The sequence below is a fragment of the Cricetulus griseus genome, assembly GCF_003668045.3.
Source record: "Cricetulus griseus strain 17A/GY chromosome 1 unlocalized genomic scaffold, alternate assembly CriGri-PICRH-1.0 chr1_1, whole genome shotgun sequence".
Taxonomy (NCBI): domain Eukaryota; kingdom Metazoa; phylum Chordata; class Mammalia; order Rodentia; family Cricetidae; genus Cricetulus; species Cricetulus griseus.
The window spans coordinates 218,523,894-218,545,707 of record NW_023276807.1 but is presented as its reverse complement, the minus strand read 5'-3'; the positions used below and the strand labels follow the sequence as shown (position 1 = coordinate 218,545,707).

Here is a 21,814-nt window from a genome sequence, read left to right as displayed (position 1 = left end):
CCCAAGGGCAGCTCTGTCCTAGGTATGGGTGTGGGCTCGCCAGAGGCGTCTGGGCGGCGGAGGTGAGGTGGGGGGTGGGGGGGAGAGAAAAGGCTCCAGAAAGACTGGGAGGAGCCAGGGGTGGGGTGGGGTGGGGGTGGGGATCCCAAGCCGCGAGTCCGGGACCGAGAGAGGATAAAGGGTCGAACCAACCTCCTGACTCTGCATGTGCTGCTCCAGCTCCAGCGTGGCGTACTTAGCATCCAGTCTTCTGCGTCTGCAGGTCAGTGCTGGAGATGGTCCGACGTGTCCCCAGCCGCGCCTGTCCTCGGGGACTGGACCCCCATCGGGACGCAGCGAAGCCCGCTGACTGGGTGGGGGGCCCGGGCTGCTGCAAGGTGACGCTGCTTAGCTGGCCCCGGAGGCCAGAGGTGGGCGCCAAAAGCGGCCCCGGGGTGACAAGGCGGGGACTGCTTTCTCCTGTTCAACTTCCCAGCAATAGGAATGGGCACGCGGTTCCCAGAAAACAGGTTTGTCTGGTAATCTGGGACGCGATCTCCGAGATCGATGTGTAAGGAGGGCCCTCACACCCTTTCACCAGGGAGCAGACTGAGGCTGGCTGTCCCAGGTTCCCGAGGTGGTTTCCCAAACCCGGCAGGTGAAGAGCGGACACGAGTGAGTCGGACCTCCCTCTAAGACCCTCTGTAGCTCACTCTTGTGTTTTCAGTGGTCACTTGTTTTCAGTGGTCACTACGTAAATTCCAAACTATTTTTTTAAAAAAACGTGGATAGAGTTAACTTGGGCAGAGCCTTTTGCTAGGTGCCTTTCCTAGGTTGTCTGCCTGCAGTAAAGCCTCTCAATACGGTGACTCTGTTCGATTTCGGAGAATAAGGATGCAGACCATCCAGGCACAAGAGAGTCTTATGGTGCCCGACCTGGTCCTGATCCCCAACAGGTCTCTTCTCTGAATTGCTGCTCAGAGTTCTGGGCGCGACAGAACTCTCTCTCTCTCTCTCTCTCTCTCTCTCTCTCTCTCTCTCTCTCTCTCTCTCTCTCTCTCTGTCAGAAGCACTTTTATTTACATATCAATCCCCCCATCCTCCCATGCTCCCACCGACCTCCCCAACCCACCCCCCACCCACTTGCCAAGGATGGTCTTCTACAGGGGACCATCAAAGTCCATCACATCTTTTGGGGGAGGGCCCGGAGGGTGCTCTTGAACCTGAATCTTTCGCATTTCCTGATCTTGTCTTTCTTTAAAAACAAAACAAAACAAAACAAAAAAACATTTCCTTATCCCTCGCTCTCCCTCGTGTGTTGGGTCGCCTGCCACGGTGCATAGAGATCAGAGGACAGTTTCTGGGAATAACTGCTCTCCTTTCACCACGTGGGTTCTGGGAGTTGAATCAGAGCTGTTGTCAGTGGTGGCAAGAAGGTTTGGGACTCACCTCTTTTGGTCGTTAATGTCCACCTTACCTTGGACACTTGATCCTAAAAAAAAAATGGGAAAGGACTCCAGCTTCAGGGAGGACTGTAGGGCTAAATATGAATTCTGGAAAGCAGGTGGCTCGCAAAGCCCAGTAGTTAGGAAGTGCTTGGCTTTTCCATGGCCCTTACTGTTACAAAGGTACCCACCCTTACAGCTTAAACCCTGACTGCCTTCACTGTTTCTTACCTGCTGTGGTGTGTGTAAATCCAGTGGGAATGAAGGTGGGTGTGTGTAACACAAATAATAATAGACCCAGAGGCAGATGTTGGGGTTCAAGCTTCAAGCTGAAGATCAGAGAAACAAAGCAGCCAAGCCAGTAGACCTTATTACTACCCAGCTGAAATGGCAATCCTGTCTCCACGAATCCTCAGAGGCAAAACGTTCTGGGTTCCTGTGTCCTTCTTATATTCCTTTCTCTGACCAGCCATATCCTCCTGTCTCCACCTCCCTAATGCTAAGATTAAAGGCGTGTGACCCCACTTTGTGTTTCTTTTAGGATTGGATCGATTTCATGTAGTCAGTGTGACCTTGAAATAACGGAGATCCATCTATCTCTTAATCTTGAGTCCTGGGATTAAAGCTGTGTATAGCCATTGCCTGATCTCTATACTTGAGGCTGGCTTTGTTTTTGGAATCCTCAGGCAAGCTTTAATAAATCATAAATAATATATTACCACAATTCCCCTTTTTTGTCTAATACAAAAAGAAGGCTCCAACTAACATAAGAAAAACTATATACAGTAAGTCAGATAAGTATATATAATATATAGGCAGTGATTACATCAACAATATCTAGTCCATTTACATTTGACAAACTCAGAGAAAATACTTCATTATCTATCCTATCTTGGTGAGTCCAAAGTCTTGTACCTAATTTGCTTTTTATTCTAATTTGCATTATCAACTCAAAATTATCTTTTACTGTCTCACAACATTATATATTTTACATGTCTTTAGTGAATTTCTTTTCTGAGTCTGGTAAACAATGAAAACTATAACTATACTATCTAGTCTTCAACTCCCTCAGAGAACAGAGAAAGAAATAATACTAAGTAATCAGGAAGCAAAAGCAAGTGAATTCCAAAAAAATGTGAAAAATGACAAAAACAGCTGGCTGCCTGGAGAGCCACCCAAGGTTCCTCTGCTACATTGGGGCATCCATCTTTGGCCTAAAGCCTAGTATATCTGACAGACTTCTGTGAAGCAGGATTTTCTGAAGGGCTGTCCCACCTTGTCCTGGCAAGGTTTTGCAGTCACTCTCTTTTGCATGCTGTTTGTCCAATTTGGGCAGCATACTGTCAGCAGTCAAAGCAAGGACACTTTCTTGCCCAGTGGCTAATTTTGCCACAAAGAAAGTAAACTATATGGAGTTTCTTTGATGCCCATCATCTTCTCTGAAGTAGATTGGTGTTGCTCATGTCTCATTGTCATAAAAACACCTATGTTATTAAAACATCTTAAATGCCATATACTATAGATCTCTGAAGTGTTTGAAGATGACCTGTCTTTCTAAAATATATCACCATTTGACCTTGAAAACATACCTAATGTGACTATAAGTTTGATTATAATAGTTGTCTAATTACTAAGCTGCATTTCCTTATTATCCTATATATTGGTAGTAGTAACTTTCAATTGCTGGAAATTTGCTTTACATTGTTAAATGAGTTGAATAGGTACAATACCTTGAACAAGATTAGAAACATATGTGCAGTATGTTTTAACAAAATTAATCTCAAATTTACATCAATATACAATATTTGTACACAATATACAAATGTCCAATGCAATGTAAAATATTTAAGACTAGTAGTTGCTTTTTAAAAAGTAGATTCAATAATCTATTTTTATCTTGTATCTATACTTCCCTTTTTCTTTTCAGAATAGATTCAATAATCTACCCCTTTTATCCTATCATATCTGTATTCCCTGTTTTTCTTTTTCTTTTCAAAACAAAAACCTTGAACCTAATCCCCTTTGTTCCTGACCGTAACCAACATTTTGTAACCAATTCCCCTAAACAATGACAAATATCCATAACCCAATGAATTACCAAAAAAACACCCACCCCATCCCTTGGAATGTGGACACCATGTTCTTAAAGTTACTTCCTGCTGTCTGGGGGAGACAGCATCTTTTGGGAATCCTGAAAAGAAATATTTGGGTTAACTATCAAGCTGTATCATTTTTGTCCAGTCTAACCAAAATGGTAAAGTGTAGGGCTTGTCATAAGTCCTGGCTAGAATAGTCTGTGAGGCTGGATCATCTCAGTTAGCCACCTCGAAATTATTCTGAGCAGGTTATAGTCCAAAGTAGATCTTTAGTTGGAGTTGTTCAGCTTAATGGTGTTATAGTCCTGATGAAATTGGCATTGTGGGGTTTGTTTGTTTTGTTTCATTTTGTTTTTGAAGACAGGGTTTCTCTGTTTTAACAGTCCTGGATGTCTTGAAACTCACTTTGTAGATCAGGTTGGTCTCAAACTCATGCTTCTGCATCCCACGTAGTGGGATTAAAGGTGAGTGTGACCCCCATTGCCCTACTGGGATTCCATTTTCTTTTTGGAAACTTCAGAGATTGAGTTAGGTTAGATTACTTCTTTTCTTGGTAATTTTTTCAGGTAGTTCTCCCTTCTTCTTTGGATGCTCATTTGTCCAAAGGTCTTAAATTCCTCAAGATGTTTGTTTTTCTTTTCCTGAAAAAACAAAAACAAAGCCCTTCCCCAATCCTAACTTTGGGGAGGTTTATAATCTAATCCTTATCAATTTTGAACTATGGTTTCTCCTGAAATTTTGTTTTTTCTTCTAAAGCTCTTCTATCATCCAGAGTGGTATATTTTCTTACTATAGGTACTAGGTTCTTTAATTGCTCTGGGAAGGAGTTTTCTTCCAGGTTATAGGAAATGACTGAACAGAATTTGGCATGGGAGCCTTTGAGAGGCCCCTGGAGGCATTTCTGAAAGGCAAAGGATTACCTTGATATTCTCTTCTTGACCTACATTCCTTTGTCCAATGCCTGCCTTTGCCACACCTTCTGCATAATCCAGAAGGAAGGGGTGTTCTGCTTGGATTATGTTTATAAAAAGAATTGTTTCCAGAAACACTCTGTTTATTATCCCTTTTCAGGTGACCTTGTCTGCCACAATTAAAAGTTTGACATTTCAATTTTTCTTTAAGCCTCTTGAAATCATCTCTCCTATCCATGTAGCATCATGGTCATGAGTTTCAATATTAATTGTATCTGTGATCCAATCCTCCAAAGAAACTGATCTTGTTTTTAAAGGCCTAATTATCCTTTTGCATTGGCCATTAGCATTTTCAAAAGCCATAGTTTCAATTATTATTTTTCCAGCTTCTGAATCTGTTATCATTCTATTTACTGTTAATGACAGTCTTTGTGAGAAATCCTTGAATGCTTCCTTTGGGCCCTGTATAACTTTTGTAAATGATTCACTTTTCTTTCCTGCTTCTCCAATTCTGTCCCAAGCATTCAAAGCTGCTGCATGGCATAAACCCAAGAGGTGATCATCATATAGACATTGCCTTTATAAGGTAGCATAATCTCCTTCTCCAAGAATTTTGATCTTGGGAGATATCCATACGTCTTGCTTTAGCCTTTTGTTCAATATTCTTAGCCTCTTTTCTGAACCAGGAAGTCCATTGTAATTGTGGGCCAGGCTCTAGGAGAGCTTTAATCAAATCTATTGAGTCCACAAGGATAACCCTATTACAAACAGAGCACATGTTTTTCATCTGCTTCACAAATGGTGAATAGATGCCACCTGAGACTACAGCTTCCTTGAATTTCCCTAAATCTAGCATTGTCACAGGCTTCCAAGTAGCCCTTATAGAATCTCCTTCATTTGGTACTTCCTATAAGGTTACTGGATATGTTAATGGTGGTTCTCTTAAGACCTTAGAATGTTTCTTTTTAACTTTAATATGCAATGCTGAATTTAGTTCTCCATATAATTACTCAGTCTGTTTTAGTAAGTTTTTCTAAGGCTTGAATCTCATACCAACCAACATACCAATCAGCATCTCTTTTTATCTAAAAAGAGATAAACCAAGAAATATCAAAATGAAAACAAAGATTATCAAGATGTTAATTAACAGTATGTCACTCCTGGCTAAGTTGATTATTCCTTCATTTGATTGTTCCATTTTTTAAACCATCCATTATGTAATACACAGACTTAATTCTCTCCATTTTAATAGTGTTTTCCATTTTTTTTTAGTGTGGGGGAAAAAAACTCTTATCTTAAACTAATCCCTTCCTTTAAGAATTTCTGATTGACTTACCAAATCTGCTGACAATGTCAGTGAAGTGTGAGGCATAGCATGTCTGTATTGGAGAACTAGCTTGTGGCCATAAACAGAGTGTGTCAGTCCAAGGAGAGGAGCTTTAGGAAAAGCCAGAAAGCCTCCCTAGTGCTGGGATTAAAGGTTTATGATCATAAGTGCTGAGATCACCTTTGTGTGAGCTGTTTCTTTTAGTACTGGATAAATTTTGTGTAGTCAGTGTGACCTTGAACTAACAGAGATCCGTCTACCTCTTAATCTTGAGTTGTGGGATTAAATGTGTGTGTCACCACTGCCTGATCTCTTATAGTTTGGGCCTAGCTTTGCTTTCTGAATCCTCAGGCAAGCTTTAATAAATCATAAACAATGTATCACCACAGGTGTGCTGGCAGTACTAACTAGCACTGGGAGAGGACACTTGAGTCAGAATGCAGCCACCCAGGCAATGCTGGCCTTTTCTAGACAGGTTTCTGGACAAGTAGGATTAGCAGTGAGAACACAAAAGAAACTTTCCTATAGAGACAGCAAAGAAAGACAAGAGCTTAAGCAGTTTTGAGAAGCAGAGGGTTGTGCCTTCCAGGGAGGGATACAGCAGAGATTGGGGTCCACCTGGCGTTCTGGCTTCCTGGTGGTGGTGGTGGTGGTGGTAGTAGTAGTGTGTGTGTGTACGCACGGAGATCTTACCCAGAGTCTGAGAGCTCCTCAAACTCTTTTCTGTTTAACTGTGGTGCAGGCAGCTAACAATGGACTTGTCACACTAAGCACTTTTATACTCAGTAACCTGGGACTGAAGAGATGGCTCAGAAGTTTAGAGACTGGCTGCACTTCCAGAGGCCCTGAGTTCAATTCTCAGCACCCACATGGCAACTCACAACTGTCTATAATGGGATCTGATGCCCTCTTCTGGTGCAGGCATGCATGCAGACAAAGCACCCATATTCATGAAATACAGAAGTAACTAAATCGTTAAAAGTCAGTAGTATGACCTATGTGCATTGCTCTGCAGTAGGTCTCTGGAATGCTCTTCTCTCCCCACACCAATGTCCTACTTTGTTTCCGTGAGTTTTGACTATAATATATATCAGTGGAAATAGGCTTGAATGTCTGTATTTCACTTAGAATCATGCCCTCAATGCCCACCCATCCATATTGTAACATCAGATTTCCTATTTTTGTTTTGTTTTAAAGGCTAAATAAAATCTGCTTTGTATGTAGACTGCTGCCCCCCCCCCCCACACACACACACAGGGTTTCTTTGTAGCTTTGGAACCTGTCCAACTGTCTCTGGAGACCAGGCTGGCCTCAAACTCACAGAAATGCCTGCCTCTGCCTCTGCTGGGATTAAAGGTGTGTGCCACCCCCACCCGGTTTGACCGCTCCTTTATGCATTCAGTCATTCGAGGTGGGTACTTTTCATTTTACGCTTAATGTGCTGGGCTTAAGACTTCCTAGGTCCTGATTTAGTGTCTGTGGCTAAGAATTATTACAGTTAGAAATTCAGGGTGGCCCCTTGTGCTTGCTGGAACACTCAAGAAAACTGATGTCTCATCCTTGTGGGAAAGGCTATTTCTAAAGACTCATTCCTGAAACAGAGCTGTTTCTCCCCAGCACAGTTGTGATGGAATCCTGCTTCCCAAAGGTAAAGCTGAGCCATTTTTGTCTGAAAACAGAGGAAGTTGAGTACAAAGTCCTGGCGGCTTTGCACTTCCTAGTTGCAGAGCTGCTGGAGCTACCCTCTGGGGATGCAAAAGTTGTCTCCTAATACCTGAAGCCAGTGCAGCTAACACAGACTACACTCCTTTCATCTGAGCCATTTCTCAAGGAAGCCTTCACTTACAGCAGCACATGGGAGAAATTTGCACCCATGCTGAGCACTGAGCCCATCTCCATCACCCAGGTCACTGGTGCCAGTCCCCTCTCAGTGGTGTTCCTGAGGGTCCCTCCATGTGCTGGATGGAAGGAGTCATCCTGTTGCTTGAGGGTAGAATGTATTGTCCTTTCTTTTTCATCCTTTGCCATTACAGTTTACTAGGTTCTTGGGAGAGAGTCCGTAGCCTACTATTGGATTTTAACAGAGAGGGACTAAGGATCTGTTTGCTCTTTGCAAATTTACTTTCTGGCCCAGCAAACTTCTTGGAGTATGATCTGGGAAAATGTGGAGATCCCTGAGACTTTTTGTAGAGTCCACAAGGTCAAAGCACTGGAGGAAGAATGCTATTTGCATTTTCTACCCAGTGCACTAGGAGTTTCTCAGAAGATCCATGACTGAGTTTGGCCTCTGGTAGCTAGTAAGGGGTATGCTTGAGTATTCTTATGCTTCTAGAATCTTCTAAGGTTCTATGCTTGGGGGATAACTATGTGTCTCCAGTGATGAAAGTGGTTTACTCTACTGTACAGTTCCAAGCCTGTTCTCTTGGCTTGGGTTCAAGTTTCCCCATATCTACAAGGAATGGCATCAAAAGGCAAAACTATTTTATCACGACTGGAAAACTGTACTAAATGTTTAAATGTCAAATTACCTTTAAATTGAATAATACTGCAATAATACTGCATTTATGTATTTTAATGCCAAAGAATAAATTATTGGCTTATCAGAGGATAACAGGAAACTTGACTTTCCAGCCCACAACTGACAATGCCATGTGAACCTGTGGGTGTGGGAAAGGGTGATGTGAGCATCCATGCTGAGCCAGTTCCCTGACTTATGAAGGGGAATTTTTCCCAGAGAGATGGGGAAAACCGAGTAAGAGGGGCTGAAATTGTCCCTCGGCCTCCTGCATCCCTGTGGATCTTCTGTCAGCCCGCTATCCTAAATAATGCAATGATGCCAGGAGCCTAATTTCAAGACAAGCCATTTAGAGCCCTCTGAGAAGTGTGGCTTGAATGACTTAACTAGATAGTTTAAACTTATTTTAAAAATCCCAAAATTATTTTAGACTTTCAGACTAGAATAAGCCTTTGCATCAACATGGACAGGTCACCAGACCGAGCATCAAACAACACAGATAATCAAATAGCACTGTCCAAAGACAGAGTAATGTCTTGTTGAGGGGAAAGGACACAGAAAGGAATCACAGCACTTCTACTCTCCAGTGGTGTATTGACTGGAGAACACTTAGCTACATACAGAAAGACTGAGTTAGTGTCATGAAGTATGTTTTTCCTCACAAATGGATCAATTCACACCAGTGGCTGGATTCACCATGTTGCTTTTGTGCTTATGAATCCATGCCAGAGCAGTCACAGGAGACTCTTAGTAGATGGTTGGGATTTCTGTTCTGCCCAGTCCCGAAGCTGTTTAGTCCTAAATAAACACCCAGAGGCTTATATTAATTATAAACTGTTTGGCTGATGGATCAGGCTTCTTATTGGCTAGCTCTCTTAATTATTAACCAATTTCTATTAATCTGTGTATTTCTACATGGTCTTGGCTTGCTGGTGATGCCCAGGCCTCTTTCTTACTGTCCATTAGCCAAAACAGCTTTATTTATCAACTAATAAGAGAAGCATATATTTACAGCATATAGAAGGACATCCCTCATCAATAGCCCAAGTGTTGAATTGCCTTTTCACATTCTGTAGAGCTGGGGTGAACTTGTGTTGATGGTTCAGAGGAATTGAAGGACCACACATGCCTAGCTTTCAATCAGAAGTAAAGTAATTGCTGGCTCTAATCATTTTCACGGCTTCCTTAAGAACCTTTGATTTTCCGAAGCCTGGGCTTTTGAATGCAGGCCTTTACAGGATGGTGGGTGGTGACTGGAAGCACCCACAAAGCTCCCCTCCCATTATCAAATGTGATGCTGTCTTGTGGAAAAGCATTTGTGGGGCTGAAGCATGAGCTGGAGCATCAGCTCTTGTTGATATAGAATTAGTGCTGCTTGAAAGAACTGACAACATGATCTTTATACCTGGGAATCTGGCAGATGGATTCTAAAAATGAAGTTGTCTGTTACTGCAAAGGAATAAGGAAAGGGGCTAATCTCCCAGCACCTAGGGCTTTTGTGGCATTTGCTAATGTGGCTTTGACATTGCAAAGTGTAGTATGCTAACATTTACTTGGAAGAAGTTCATGATTCACCAAACCAACATTTCCCAAAAGTCCAGAGCTATAAACAGGCTAAGAGAGCTGGGTGTGGTGGCACACACCTTTAGATTCCAGTACTTGGAAGTCAGAACCAGGTGGATTGCTTTGAGTTCAAGGCCAGCCTGGTCTACACAGTGAGTCTAGGGCAGCCAGAGCTATATAGTGAGACCCTGTCTTGAAAATGTGCCCCCCCCAGTGTGTTAGACAGGCCAACAGGCATAAATGTGACAAGATGGGCAGTGATGACACATCAGATCTTCCATGCAGTTTACCTTTGAAGAGGATTAAAGTGGCTGAGAGACGGCTCAGTTTTGCTATAAAGTGCTTGCCATGCATGCATGCATGTAGTCGACAGAATTCAGATCTCCAGAAACCACCAAGTGTGATGCTTATTGTCTGTGTAGAAAGTTCCATGCTGGGGGTGGGTGTGGGGATGACAAAAAGAGCCCTGAAATTCATTAGCCAGCCAGCCTAGCAGAACTCATGCGCTTCAGGTTTAGTGAGAGATTCCCTCTCAAAAATTAAAGGTGGAGAAAGGGATGGAGGAAAGATATCCAGCCACAACCTGGGCCACCTGGGACTAACAAGTCCAGATAACACCCACACACCCACACCTCCCCCCCACACACACACACAAAGTTAAAGGTTAGTTAACATTTGACCTTTAGAGAAATATCAAAGATGCATATCTGGAAACATCTGCTTCTCCCACCACTTCGCTGTGGGAGTTTGCATTTTCTTCAGATAATTCAGTGAAATCTCAAGACAGATTGAGCATGGAAGCAAGTATGAGAATCAGCTGACGTTTGACAATTCTCGCTACATGGTTTCTGTTTTTGCTTTGGAATGCATAGTTTCTTTCATAAGTGTGTGTATGTTGACATAATTAAATGAATTAATAAAAATAAACATCTCATTTTAACAATATGTAATACAGTAAATATTGACAGATGTTATTATTCATATACACTTTCAGACCCCGTTTTGTTTGTTTGTTTTGTTTTGTTTTGTTTTGTTTTTGTCCTGAAACTTGCTGTGTAGAGCAGGCTGGCCTTGAACGAATAGATCTGCTTGCCTCTTCCTCTAGAGTACTGGGGTTAATGGTATATGTCACCACAACCGACTTTCAGCCCACATTTTTTTTTTTAATTTATTTATTAGTTCTAGTTAGGGAACAAGCTTGTTTCAAGTCCCTTCTCCCTCTCCCTCCCCTCACTCCCAACCCTCCTCCCCCACCCCCAGCCCACCCCCACCCCATCCACCCACCACTCCCCAGGCAGGGTAGGGCCCTCAACAGGGGCTCTGCAAAGTCCACCAAATCTTCCTGTGCTGGTCCTGGGCCCTTCCCCATGTGTCCAGGGCCAGAGTGTAACCCTTCACGTGGGATGGTCAGCCACAATTTTTAAGACTATAAAGGTGTCTGTGTGTGGTGGCAACACACCTTAATCCCAGCACTTGGGACGTTGTGAGTTTCAGGATAGCCAGGGCTACACAATGAGACCCTATCTCAAACAAACAAACAAACAAACAAACAAACAAGAACAAAAACAAAGTGTAAAGGAATCTTGAAATTGGGAAATTTGAGGGCCGCTGCCTTGAGTCTAGTCATGCTCACATACATGTTCACACAACAGCAGAGACATGTGAGAAATGCATCAGTAGATAATTTTATCACTCACCTAATTGGTTATAACATCCCTTCAGTGTATTATCTTATAGAGTTACCATTGTCTGTGTGGCATAAATCATGACCCACTATTTGGGGTATTTCAACCTGTGTTCTTGGGTCATAGGCACTCAAGTTTGGAGGTGAACAATTTCATCCATTACTGAACAAAATGTCTTAAATCAAGGTTTAGAAAAACCCACTGGAACCGGGCAGTGGTGGCGCACGCCTTTAACCCCAGCACTCGGGAGGCAGAGGCAGGTGGATCTCTGTGAATTTGAGACCAGCCTGGTCTACAAAAGCTAGTTCCAGGACAGCCTCCAAAGCCACAGGGAAACCCTGTCTTGAAAAACAAAAAAAACAAAAAAACAAAAAAACCAACAAAAAACAAAACAAAACAAAAAACAAAAAACAAAAAAGAAAAACCCACTGGTGTGAGCATCAGGTAGGTGGGTTACAGCAAAGCAGAGGCATCATTGGTATGTTTTGGATACTATCTGATGACAGTCTTAGCTTTAGGATTGGTGGGAGTCTGCTAAGTTAGTACATCCTAAAAGGATTTGCCTGATAAGTCATGTTAAGCTAGTCACACTGGTGAGCAGCTGGTGGCTGCTATAGAGACTTACGATTTACAGTAAGTTTAAATTGGGCTTTGGTTCTGTAACATCCCAACTTCCCACAATTACAAGTTCTAATCGTTCAGCTGTCTATGTAGTTTGTATAGGGGAGAGGAAACTTCAGTTTACAGTGCAGACACAAGTGTGTGCCTGAATCTCTTAACTTCCTGAGACAAGGAAAGGGAGGGGGGGGATGTAAATGTAAATGTGGGGTCATGGAAACCCTGAGGAAATGGCTTTTCTAAAGATCCTTTCAAAGGATGAGGCAGTCACACAGGCTGTTCGCAGCTTACTAAATATTGCCAGGCCTTTTTCTTTTAGCCATCTGCTTTCCTAGTCTGGGTCATTCCATAGATAGCATCTGAAGTGTTAGCACAGATGGCCAATACTTGGCTATTTAGTCTGGGACCTGCTTGTTCCCTCAGATGGTGTGTGCACAGGTTGATAGCAACTATAGTCAAGATTGCAAGCCCTCACCAGATCTGGTGGCTGGTTTGTTTTGGTTTAGGGTTTTTTTGGTTGTAGTTGTCTGGTGCTTGTTGGTTGTGCATTAACCCCCACTCTAGTGTGGAATTTGGTTTCAGCGTTACCCCACGTTAGGCTTTGTGTGAACCTGCATCCCTTTGTCCCTGGGCCTAACTCAAAGACGGCTTCCTATGGACAAGTCATTGGTTAGGTCTGGTGCATTCCTCAATCACTGAAGCTCTTTCCAGTGGCTGGATGGATGTAAGGCTAGTAACGGACTCTGTCCTTTCTTTCTCCCAGAGTATCAGAAGAGCAGATGCTGGCCCTCGGGATGCTAAAACAGGTGGCCAGCATGACAGCACAGAGCAAAGCCTCCAGCTGCTGGAAGCTTGCCTTGCCCTTGAGGTTTCTAGGCAGCTCCCCTGGTGGATTCCCAGCAGATACTAACTTCCACTCCACCTCCTTCTCCGAAGCAGAGCCTCCACGGATCTTGATCACAGGTTGGTTTGTTTCCTCCTCGTTTGTGGCATGAGCCTTGCTTTCTCTGAGCTGCTTCTTGTATGTGCTGTGCTATCAGAGCAGGCTTCCGGGAGAGCGCCAAAGCTAGATTTAATGGCTGCACTGTGAAAAGGGTCTCTGAGTAAGGCATGCCATCACAAATAATTTTTCATTGCGATGGCAACCCTTTTTTGATCAGACACAGCCTTTTTTTTTTTTTTTTTAAAGTTCTGGGTTTGGATTCAAAGGGATTGTTTGGGGGGATTTATTAGAAGAATCATTAACACTGTCAACAAGGAGACAAAGGCATAGCAGGAGCTCTGAGTAAAGTTCAGGCACAAAGGGCAATGTGGGAGTCTCTTCCTGCAGATTTTAGAGGATGGGAAAGGTTCTATGTCACATCACATGGCTATCAGCCTGAAGTATGAACCTGTATTCCAGGTGTCTATTAATTAGCTATGAAGGTGAAGAGAGCAGGAATCCAGAAAGACAAGTGACTTTAATTCTGAAAACCAAATGACTGTAGTGTTGTTCCCATCTAATGGTCTTGATGGGGTTCATTTTCTCTGTCATTTGAGAATTAAAGGCAGGAAAATGCTCAAGCTTGACAGATAGCAGCAGAGAAATCTCAAACAGCTGACAGCAGTTGGTGGACAGAAAGGCAGTTGCAGAAAGACTTTTCTTAGGAGTGATGAAACACACATACAGCAGGCACACAGAGAAAAAGACCTGCTGCAGTGTCAGGGGTGGGGTGTGGGGTGGACAGAAGAGGAGCTCTAGAAGCCAGGCATCTAGTCTTTTCTGGAGGGCTAGAGATTTTAAAGGCTCTGAGGAGTTTTCCTTCCCTGATTTAGGATTGGTCAGTTTGAAGAAAGGCTGATTGACCCACAACTGCTGTGTGTCATTTCCTGATCCAGCCTTGAATCTGTTGAGCCAATGCATCTTCACGGCCCTACTGAGGGAAGAGAGAGCCCCAAGGCCTTTGTTTTATGCTTCCAGGCTTTTGTCTGAGGTCAGGAGGGTGAGGAAGAAGTCATCCATCTTGGAAATTCACCATCTTTGTCATGGACCCTCATCCTGTCTGTCTGTCTATCAGGGGGCCTGTCTAATGCCTAGTCTCCCAGTTTCAGAAATTAGCAGTTCAACTAAAATGGAGGAGCATTACAAGATGGTATGGTTCTGGCTGGTATCTTCCATCTTTGGCTTCCCTTATTCATAGCCATAAAACCTTGTTTTCTGAAGGGACTTAGGTATCTGGTGCTAAACAGCTGTCCTGGAACTTGATTTCCTTCCATCTTGTAGGTAATAGATCAAGGCAACAAAACCCAATGATAGGAAGGGCACCATTTCTAGAACACATCTTTCCTAGGCCAAATTCCTCAGCCTAAATCCAGAATCACCCATCACCAGCTGCTACTGAATAATGTGTAGTGGAAATGAGATCGGATATAAGCACTGCCTGAGCTTCTTGTTGCTGTTGAGCCCTTCCCTTTCAGATCTACTCTACTCATTGATCCTCCTCTGGAATATGCAGTGCCTGGCCTCACCCCCTTCACCATGCATTCCATGTTGTGACTGACAAAAGGCTTCCAAGCAGACTGAGAGGACCTCTCACTTGACTGACACATTGTATCTCTCCCTCCTCTGTCATGTTTTCACTCCTTTCCTGTCTTGCTCTCCTGAGTTTTTCATCCTTTGTTTCCACTAGAAGCTTCTCTAGGGTTTTAGTCCTTTGTTAATTGACAGGAAGTCCCACTGCTCTATCTTCCTGACACATGAGTGTCTCTCCTGAAATTTACAGTGGTCCTCCAAATGTGTTCCCAGCCCATCGTTCTGGCTTTCTATCCATTATGTTGTTAAGCCTTCAAGTTAGGAAGCTAGTATCATTTCTTTCTAAGTGGCTCCTTTCTGATTCTGTTTTTTTTTTTTATTTGTTTGTTTTGTTTTGGAGGTAGGGTCTCTCTACTATGTAGCTCTGGCTGTGTTATAGTCTGGCTTTGAACTCAAGAGATCTACCTACCTCTGCCTCCCAAGTTCTAGGATTAAGGTGTGTACTAACACACTAGCTTGTCCACTATCCTTTTGTCAAATGACTTCTTGCTCTCCCCTCTTTGGAGCTGGGCCCAGCACAAGTGTTATTCTCTTCTAGTGTTCTTGCTTTCCTCTTGCTCTTAGACACCCCTTCCTGGAAAGTGCTGCCTCCAAAACTCTCACCTGCATTGATAGCTGTCCATGCTGGGCAGTGGCTATCCTATGCTCTGAGAGCACTGAGGTGCTAAGACGAAACTGCAGCAATTGCATTAGTTCAGCCCCCGGCTTTAGCCCACTACAACTGGAGGGGTTTTATCCCACTGTTGTGCTCTGAGAATAGATTTGCACTCAGGTCTCATCTTGTTTCTTCTTCACCTAGGGGGTCTTGGCCAGCTGGGAGTAGGACTTGCTAGCCTTTTGAGGTAAGAGCTTCAGAATCGGGTTCTGAAGAGTGTACAGTGGTCTTTGTCAACATTAGCCATCTGTTCTCTTGCCTCCAGCATCTTTCTGCTTCTAAGATGTCACATCTAAATAGCTACTTAAAACACATTTTGGTTTGCCTCTTGCTCACAACACCAGCTCGTTGCTCTCAGTCCTAACTTGGGTACAGTGAGACTCATCATTCCAAATAAACCACTTAAACCTTTCAGTTGCTGGGAAGCAGACCGCAGGATCCGGTGCTTATAGGAGCTGGCATCTAGTGTTGAAGGCAGTAGGGTAAAAGAATGAGAGAGAAGAGGAAGTGCCTAGGATATGGAGATAGCTTTGGTGACCAGTGCAGTGGGGGAAGGGCAAAAGGAGAGAACTGGGCTGTGGGAAGAAAAGGAGGTCAGAGCTTAGGAAGGCAAAGCTGAGGGGTATGTGACAACAGCAAAGAGAAAGAAGGTGACCGGAGAAGGTCCAGGATTTGCAGTGCCTGTTTGAAACAATCAGTTATCTAAGACTTGTATTCTTGACGTTGCTGACTTGTGGGGGGGGGGCTTTCTTTCCCTACAGGAAACGATATGGGAAGGACAATGTGATTTTATCAGACCTAAAGAAGCCCTCTGCTCATGTCTTCCATAGTGGTAAGATATGGATAGTCCTTAATGTAAGTTTGATGAGGAAAAAAGAGTTTGATAAATATGGAGAAAGGTGATGTCTTAGTGTTAAGAGCTCGTTCAGAGTACCCAAGTTTGGTTCCCAGCACCCATGTCAGGTTGCTCCCAACCTCTTGTAACTCTAGCTCTAGATGATTCAAGACTGTTCAAGACTGTCGTCTGGGCTCCACAGGTACCTGCTCTCACAAGCAACCCCTTCCATTTCTGCACCCTCTTCTGGCCCCTGTGGGTCTCTCTCTCTCTCTCTCTCTGTCTCTCTCTCTCTCTCTCTCTCTCTCTCTCTCTCTCTCTCTCTCTCTCTCTCTCTCTCTCTCTCTCTCTCTGTCTGTCTCTCATACACACATACAGCCACACAGCGAGAGAGAGACACAGAGAGATACATAACTAACAAGCAACACAGACTTCTGAGGAAGCCAGACCTGGAAGACGGGGCATGGCTGTTAAGGCAGTGCTCAGAAGGCTGGGGAAGAACAATCACAAGGTTCCAGTACAGCTTAGACTACAGAGTTAGTTCTGCTCCAAAAGGAAGGTGGGGGAGGGAGAGTGAGAGAATGAAAATGAGATTTTTTTTCTCAAGTCAGTGGCAGGGGACAGGGAATCCAGTTAGCTTCACTGAAGCTGCCCTCCTCACTCTGTGCTTACAGGCCCCTTTGTTTACGCCGATATCTTGGATTACAAGAAGCTTCGTGAGATCGTGGTGAACCACCGTATCAGCTGGCTGTTTCACTACAGTGCTGTACTGAGTGCTGTCGGAGAAGCAAATGTGGCCTTGGCCAGAGATGTGAACATAACTGGTGAGCAGATGGCTCTGGCCCAAAGGGGCCAGTTTTTCCTGCTCTCAGAAATACTTTTTTTGTGTTTGTTTGTTGTTTTTTCCAGACAGGTATTTTCTGTGTAGCTTTGGAGCCTGTCCTGGCACTCGCTCTGCAGACCAGGCTGTTCTTGAACTCGCAGAGATCCACCTGCCTCTGCCTCCCAAGTGCTGGGATTAAAGGCATGCGCCACCAACGCCTGGCTTTGTTTGTTTGTTTGTTTGTTTGTTTGTTTGTTTTGTTTTTTGCTTTTCAGATTTTCATAGTGTCTATTCATTTCAGGACTGCATAACATTCTAGATGTTGCAGCCGAATACAATGTGAGATTGTTTGTGCCCAGCACAATTGGAGCTTTTGGACCTACCTCTCCTCGGAACCCTGCACCTGATCTCTGTATTCAAAGGCCCAGGACCATCTATGGGGTATCCAAGGTCCACGCAGAGCTCATGGGAGAAGTAAGCATTTCTCAGCAAGATTACTTAATGTTCAGGGCTAGATGATTCTATGTGTCCAGCCCCATTTTTTTCTGCCTCCGACACTGTAAATGAAAACATTTACAGCCCAGAGATGATTGTGGTGTTGATCAAATGGTAGGTCCCTTGTAGGCACTGAACAACTCCTTAGCTATAGGTTTCTGCTTGCCCACAGCCATGATAGTAACACCCAGAACTTTTGGACGCTCCTGGCCTTGAAACCCAAATGTTCTTGTTGCCTAACTTGTTTGTAAGGCTCTCAACTAGAGTTACGGGTGGGAGTGTCAAAACTTTTTCTGCATGAGAGAAACACAGACAGAGACAGAAACATGGGGGTGGGGAGGGAGGGAGGGAAGGAGAGAATATATGTGGGGCATATATATATATATATATATGTGTGTGTGTGTGTGTGTGTGTGTGTGTGTGTGTGTGTATTCATGTGTACAGAGGCCAGAAGTTAGGTGTCTTCCCCAATTCCTCTCCATCTTAAATTTTGAGACAAGCTCTCTTACTGGAGCCTGGAACAAGCAGGCTAGGTTTATGGACATTGAGCCTTCAGGATCCTGTCTCAGCATCCTTAGTGTTAGATTACAGGCACATGCTGTGTGTGTCCTGCTTTCTTAAGTGGATTCTGGAGAATCTAACTCAGCTCCGAGTGCTATGCCAGGAGCACTGAGTCATCTCCCCAGCCCAGAAAACTTTCTGCTGTGGAAATTTTCACCATGCCTTTACTCTGTCTCATTAAACTGTAGTCAGTGTCTGGCCCTTCAACTACTGGGCATGAGTTTTTTTCTGCAGGGAAGCAAGCTTGCTGTACTCAGGGCAGGGAGCAGGAGCCCCACCTCTGCAGGATGCTTTATGATTTGAAGTATCCAGGTAGCATGAAGATGGTGATTCTTAGAAGATAAATAATTGAGTGTTATTAAACAAAAGTGAAAAATTTGGAATTCTGAAGATCCCATTTTCTTTCTTTTAAACATTGTATTTGTGCATGTTGCATTTATGTGCATGCAGACACAGATGTGCCACAGCATGTGTGTGGAGGTCAGGGGACAAGTGTGGATACTGTCCTTCCACCTTTATGTTGGTTCTGAGGATCCAACTCAAGTCGCCAGACTGTGTGGCAAATGCCTTTACCCACAGAGACATCCTGCAGGTCCTAAATGCTTATTCTTTTGAGGAACTTTTTAATTTACCTGCATGCGATATGTTAGGGGAAAGCAATGTCTTTTGTTTTATCTGAACTAAAGGATTATTATTATTATTATTATTATTATTATTATTATTATTATTATTATGGTTTTTAGCCAGCTCTTTCTTTTTTATAGTACTATTATTACCGGTATGGGTTAGATTTCCGATGCCTGAGATATCCTGGAATCATTTCTGCAGATTCCCAGCCTGGAGGAGGAACAACTGGTAAGTGCTGTCTCCAGTCTCCTTCACCTTTAAATTATCTTGTTTTGGGGAGAACCTGCTTAGTCCATAAAGTGGCCGCCTTGATTTCCCTGTATTTTAAGAGAAATTGGAAAGTAGGGAGTGGGTTTTTTTTTTTTTCAATTTAAAAGTGGGGATTTATTAGCTTTTTTTTTTATTAGAAACTGCTTCTTTTACATGTCAATCCCCATTCCCTCTCTCTCCCCTCCTCCCCTACCCCCCACCCCATCCCAACTCCTTTCTGTTTTCCAGAGAGGGTGAGGCCTTCCATGGGGGAATCTTCAAAGTCATTTGGAGCAGGCCCTAGACCCTCCCCCATGTGTCTAGGCTGAGAGAGTATCCCTCTCTGTGGAGAGGACTCACAAAGCCCATGCATATACTAGGGATAAATACTGACCCACTATCAGAAGCCCCATAGATTGTGCAGACCTCCAAACTGACATCCTCGCTCAGAGGGTCTGGAACAGTCCTATGCTGGTTTCCCAGCTATCAGTTTGGGGTCCTTGTTCAGGTCAGCTGTCCCTGTGGATTTCTCAAATCTGGTCCCACCCCCTTTGCTCATCACTCCTCCCTCTTAGCTCAGTTGGGAGAGCATTAGACTGAAGAAGGGAGCGTTTTCATCTTTCTGGCCCCAAAATGCAGTAATTAAAAGAGATTCTTCAGTTACCTGTGTATAACAGTAAATCTTGATATAGCCCATACTATTCTGATCTTTTGGGGGAGCCTTCCATTTTTAATAGTCTAAAGAGGTTCTGGATTAAGAGAGATGGCATCTCAGTTCTGAACCTCCTCCCTCCTGCTGCTGCCACGTGTTGGATTCTCTTTCAGACTACGCAGTCCAGATTTTCCAAGGTGCAGTAAAGAACGGCACATTTGAGTGCAACCTCAAGGCCAGCACCAGGCTCCCCATGATGTATATCAACGACTGCCTCAGGGCCACCCTGGAAGTCATGGAGGCCCCAGCAGAGCGCCTCTCCATGAGAACCTACAACATCAACGCCATGAGCTTTACCCCCGAGGAGCTGGCCCAAGCCCTCCGCAAGCACGTTCCAGACTTCCAGATCACCTACTGCGTAGATCCCCTCCGACAGGCCATAGGTAGGCCCCCGTACCAGCCCGCTATAGCTCAAAATCGGATGTGGGAGTCCCCAGCCATCCCCGTGGGGTGGTATTAAGGCTGAGGAGCTGCAGTGGCCCACCCGCAGATGCTCCTGTGTGGGAGACATCTCTTCGGGAGAAAGGTTCCAGCTCAGCAAACAGTCTGGCACCATTTCATCTTTGCACAATTTTTTAAAGCAGGGAGAAACAGAAGAAATCAAGGCAGTGTGCAAACAGGCTTGGGCCTTCGTATGGTGTTATTGTCCTCTATGAACTGGAACACCCTTCTGGATACAAGAATATTCTCTTACAAAGCCGAGTTAGGTTTTAATAACATGAAAACCACAGTGTTGGTGCCCAGCCTCTTCATTTATGGGGGGGGGTGGAATTTTCGAGACAGGGTCCTGGAACTCATTCTGTAGACCAGGCTGGCCTCAAACTCACAGAGATTCCCCCTGTCTCTGTCTCCCTAGTGCTGGGATTAGAGGCATGTGTCACCACTGCCTGGTGCCCCGTGTCTTTTGAAGAGTACTAGTTCTGCTTCAGTCAGAGACAAGGTTTCCTTTTCTGTGCCTTCAATATAAAATTCATCCAGTCATTCAAAAATACAGAGCCTGGATAACCCAGCATTCTTTCCCGTGTCTTTCCCCAGCTGATAGCTGGCCCATGAACCTTGATGACAGCAATGCCCGTAAAGACTGGGGCTGGAAACACGACTTTGATCTTCCTGAGTTGGTGGCTACAATGATCAACTTCTACAGAGCCCGCACCAGAATTGCCCAAGCAAACTGAAAAGGGAGGAGAGGCTCCCGTGTCCTCCCAGTGCAAGGGACATGACATTCTCTAAGCTGGAGAACTAATGGGACTGGATTCTGGCAGCTCACATGTGGAGCTCCTTTACTCATTGCCTTTGTTGTGTGCCTAAGTGCCCAAGCACATATGCCACAGAAATGAAGTCCTAAGTGGTAGTTGCTATCTCTTGGAATTTGCAACATTTGTATTTAATTAAATTCAATGTAAGCATCACTCCTGAGACTTTCTTGACCAAAGATTACATTTTAAGGATTTTCAAAGATGTTCTTCATGTTCAGGACTTTCAAACTTCATCAAAAATAATCACTTGCAGCTAACTTTTTACCTAAGATTTGTCTGGGCAATTAAGAACATGAAAGGTGATACAGTTCATAAAGGGCATTTGATTCCATTTAGGGGCTGCTAGAAAGCTTGGTGACGTCTATGGTGACATAGCAACACCAGAGAGACTGTTGAAATGTGTGTTTCTGGGCTTCACCCCCTCAGACTGACCCAGCAATATTGAGTAAGCTGGCTACGGTCCAACCCTGTAAGACAGGTTCCAAGCACAGCTTCTAAAGAGTGCAGTCCTGTGATAGTAGTGAACCCACCACCAGAGAGGATGCTCAAACACTGCTGGCCACACCTGGCCTCCTCCAGAAATCACCAGCAAGGGGACCTTCCAGTTCCACAGCTATAGTCAATAATAGCTGCACTAATACTATAGGTTATTGATGATGAATTGTTACAAATTTAGATTTTTAAACTCTTAGGTTGTGTCATGATTTTTTTTGGGGGGGGGAGTCTTATCTGAATTTGAATCTTTTTAACTAGAGCACTTTTAGATAATTGAGTTTCAATAACTACAATAGTATAGGTTATCATCTCTCACATGCTTAGTATAATTAAGCTTACGTTTGTGGATTTTTATTTCTGAAAACCCTCCTTATAGATTTATTGATACATAGTTC

At 43.9% G+C, this 21,814-nt stretch overlaps 1 protein-coding gene across 1 annotated transcript; it reads left to right on the top strand.

The window, feature by feature from the left end:
* The first annotated feature begins 12,853 nt into the window (after positions 1-12,853).
* On the top strand, positions 12,854-20,885 carry LOC100759874 (L-threonine 3-dehydrogenase, mitochondrial). Its single transcript, XM_035452371.1, has 8 exons — positions 12,854-13,102; positions 15,511-15,553; positions 16,128-16,198; positions 16,876-17,025; positions 17,326-17,498; positions 18,845-18,935; positions 19,782-20,051; positions 20,704-20,885. The coding sequence occupies exons 1-8, from the start codon at positions 12,919-12,921 to the stop codon at positions 20,841-20,843; spliced, it is 1,122 nt and encodes a 373-aa protein (XP_035308262.1). The 5' UTR covers positions 12,854-12,918; the 3' UTR covers positions 20,844-20,885.
* The last annotated feature ends 929 nt before the right edge of the window (positions 20,886-21,814 follow it).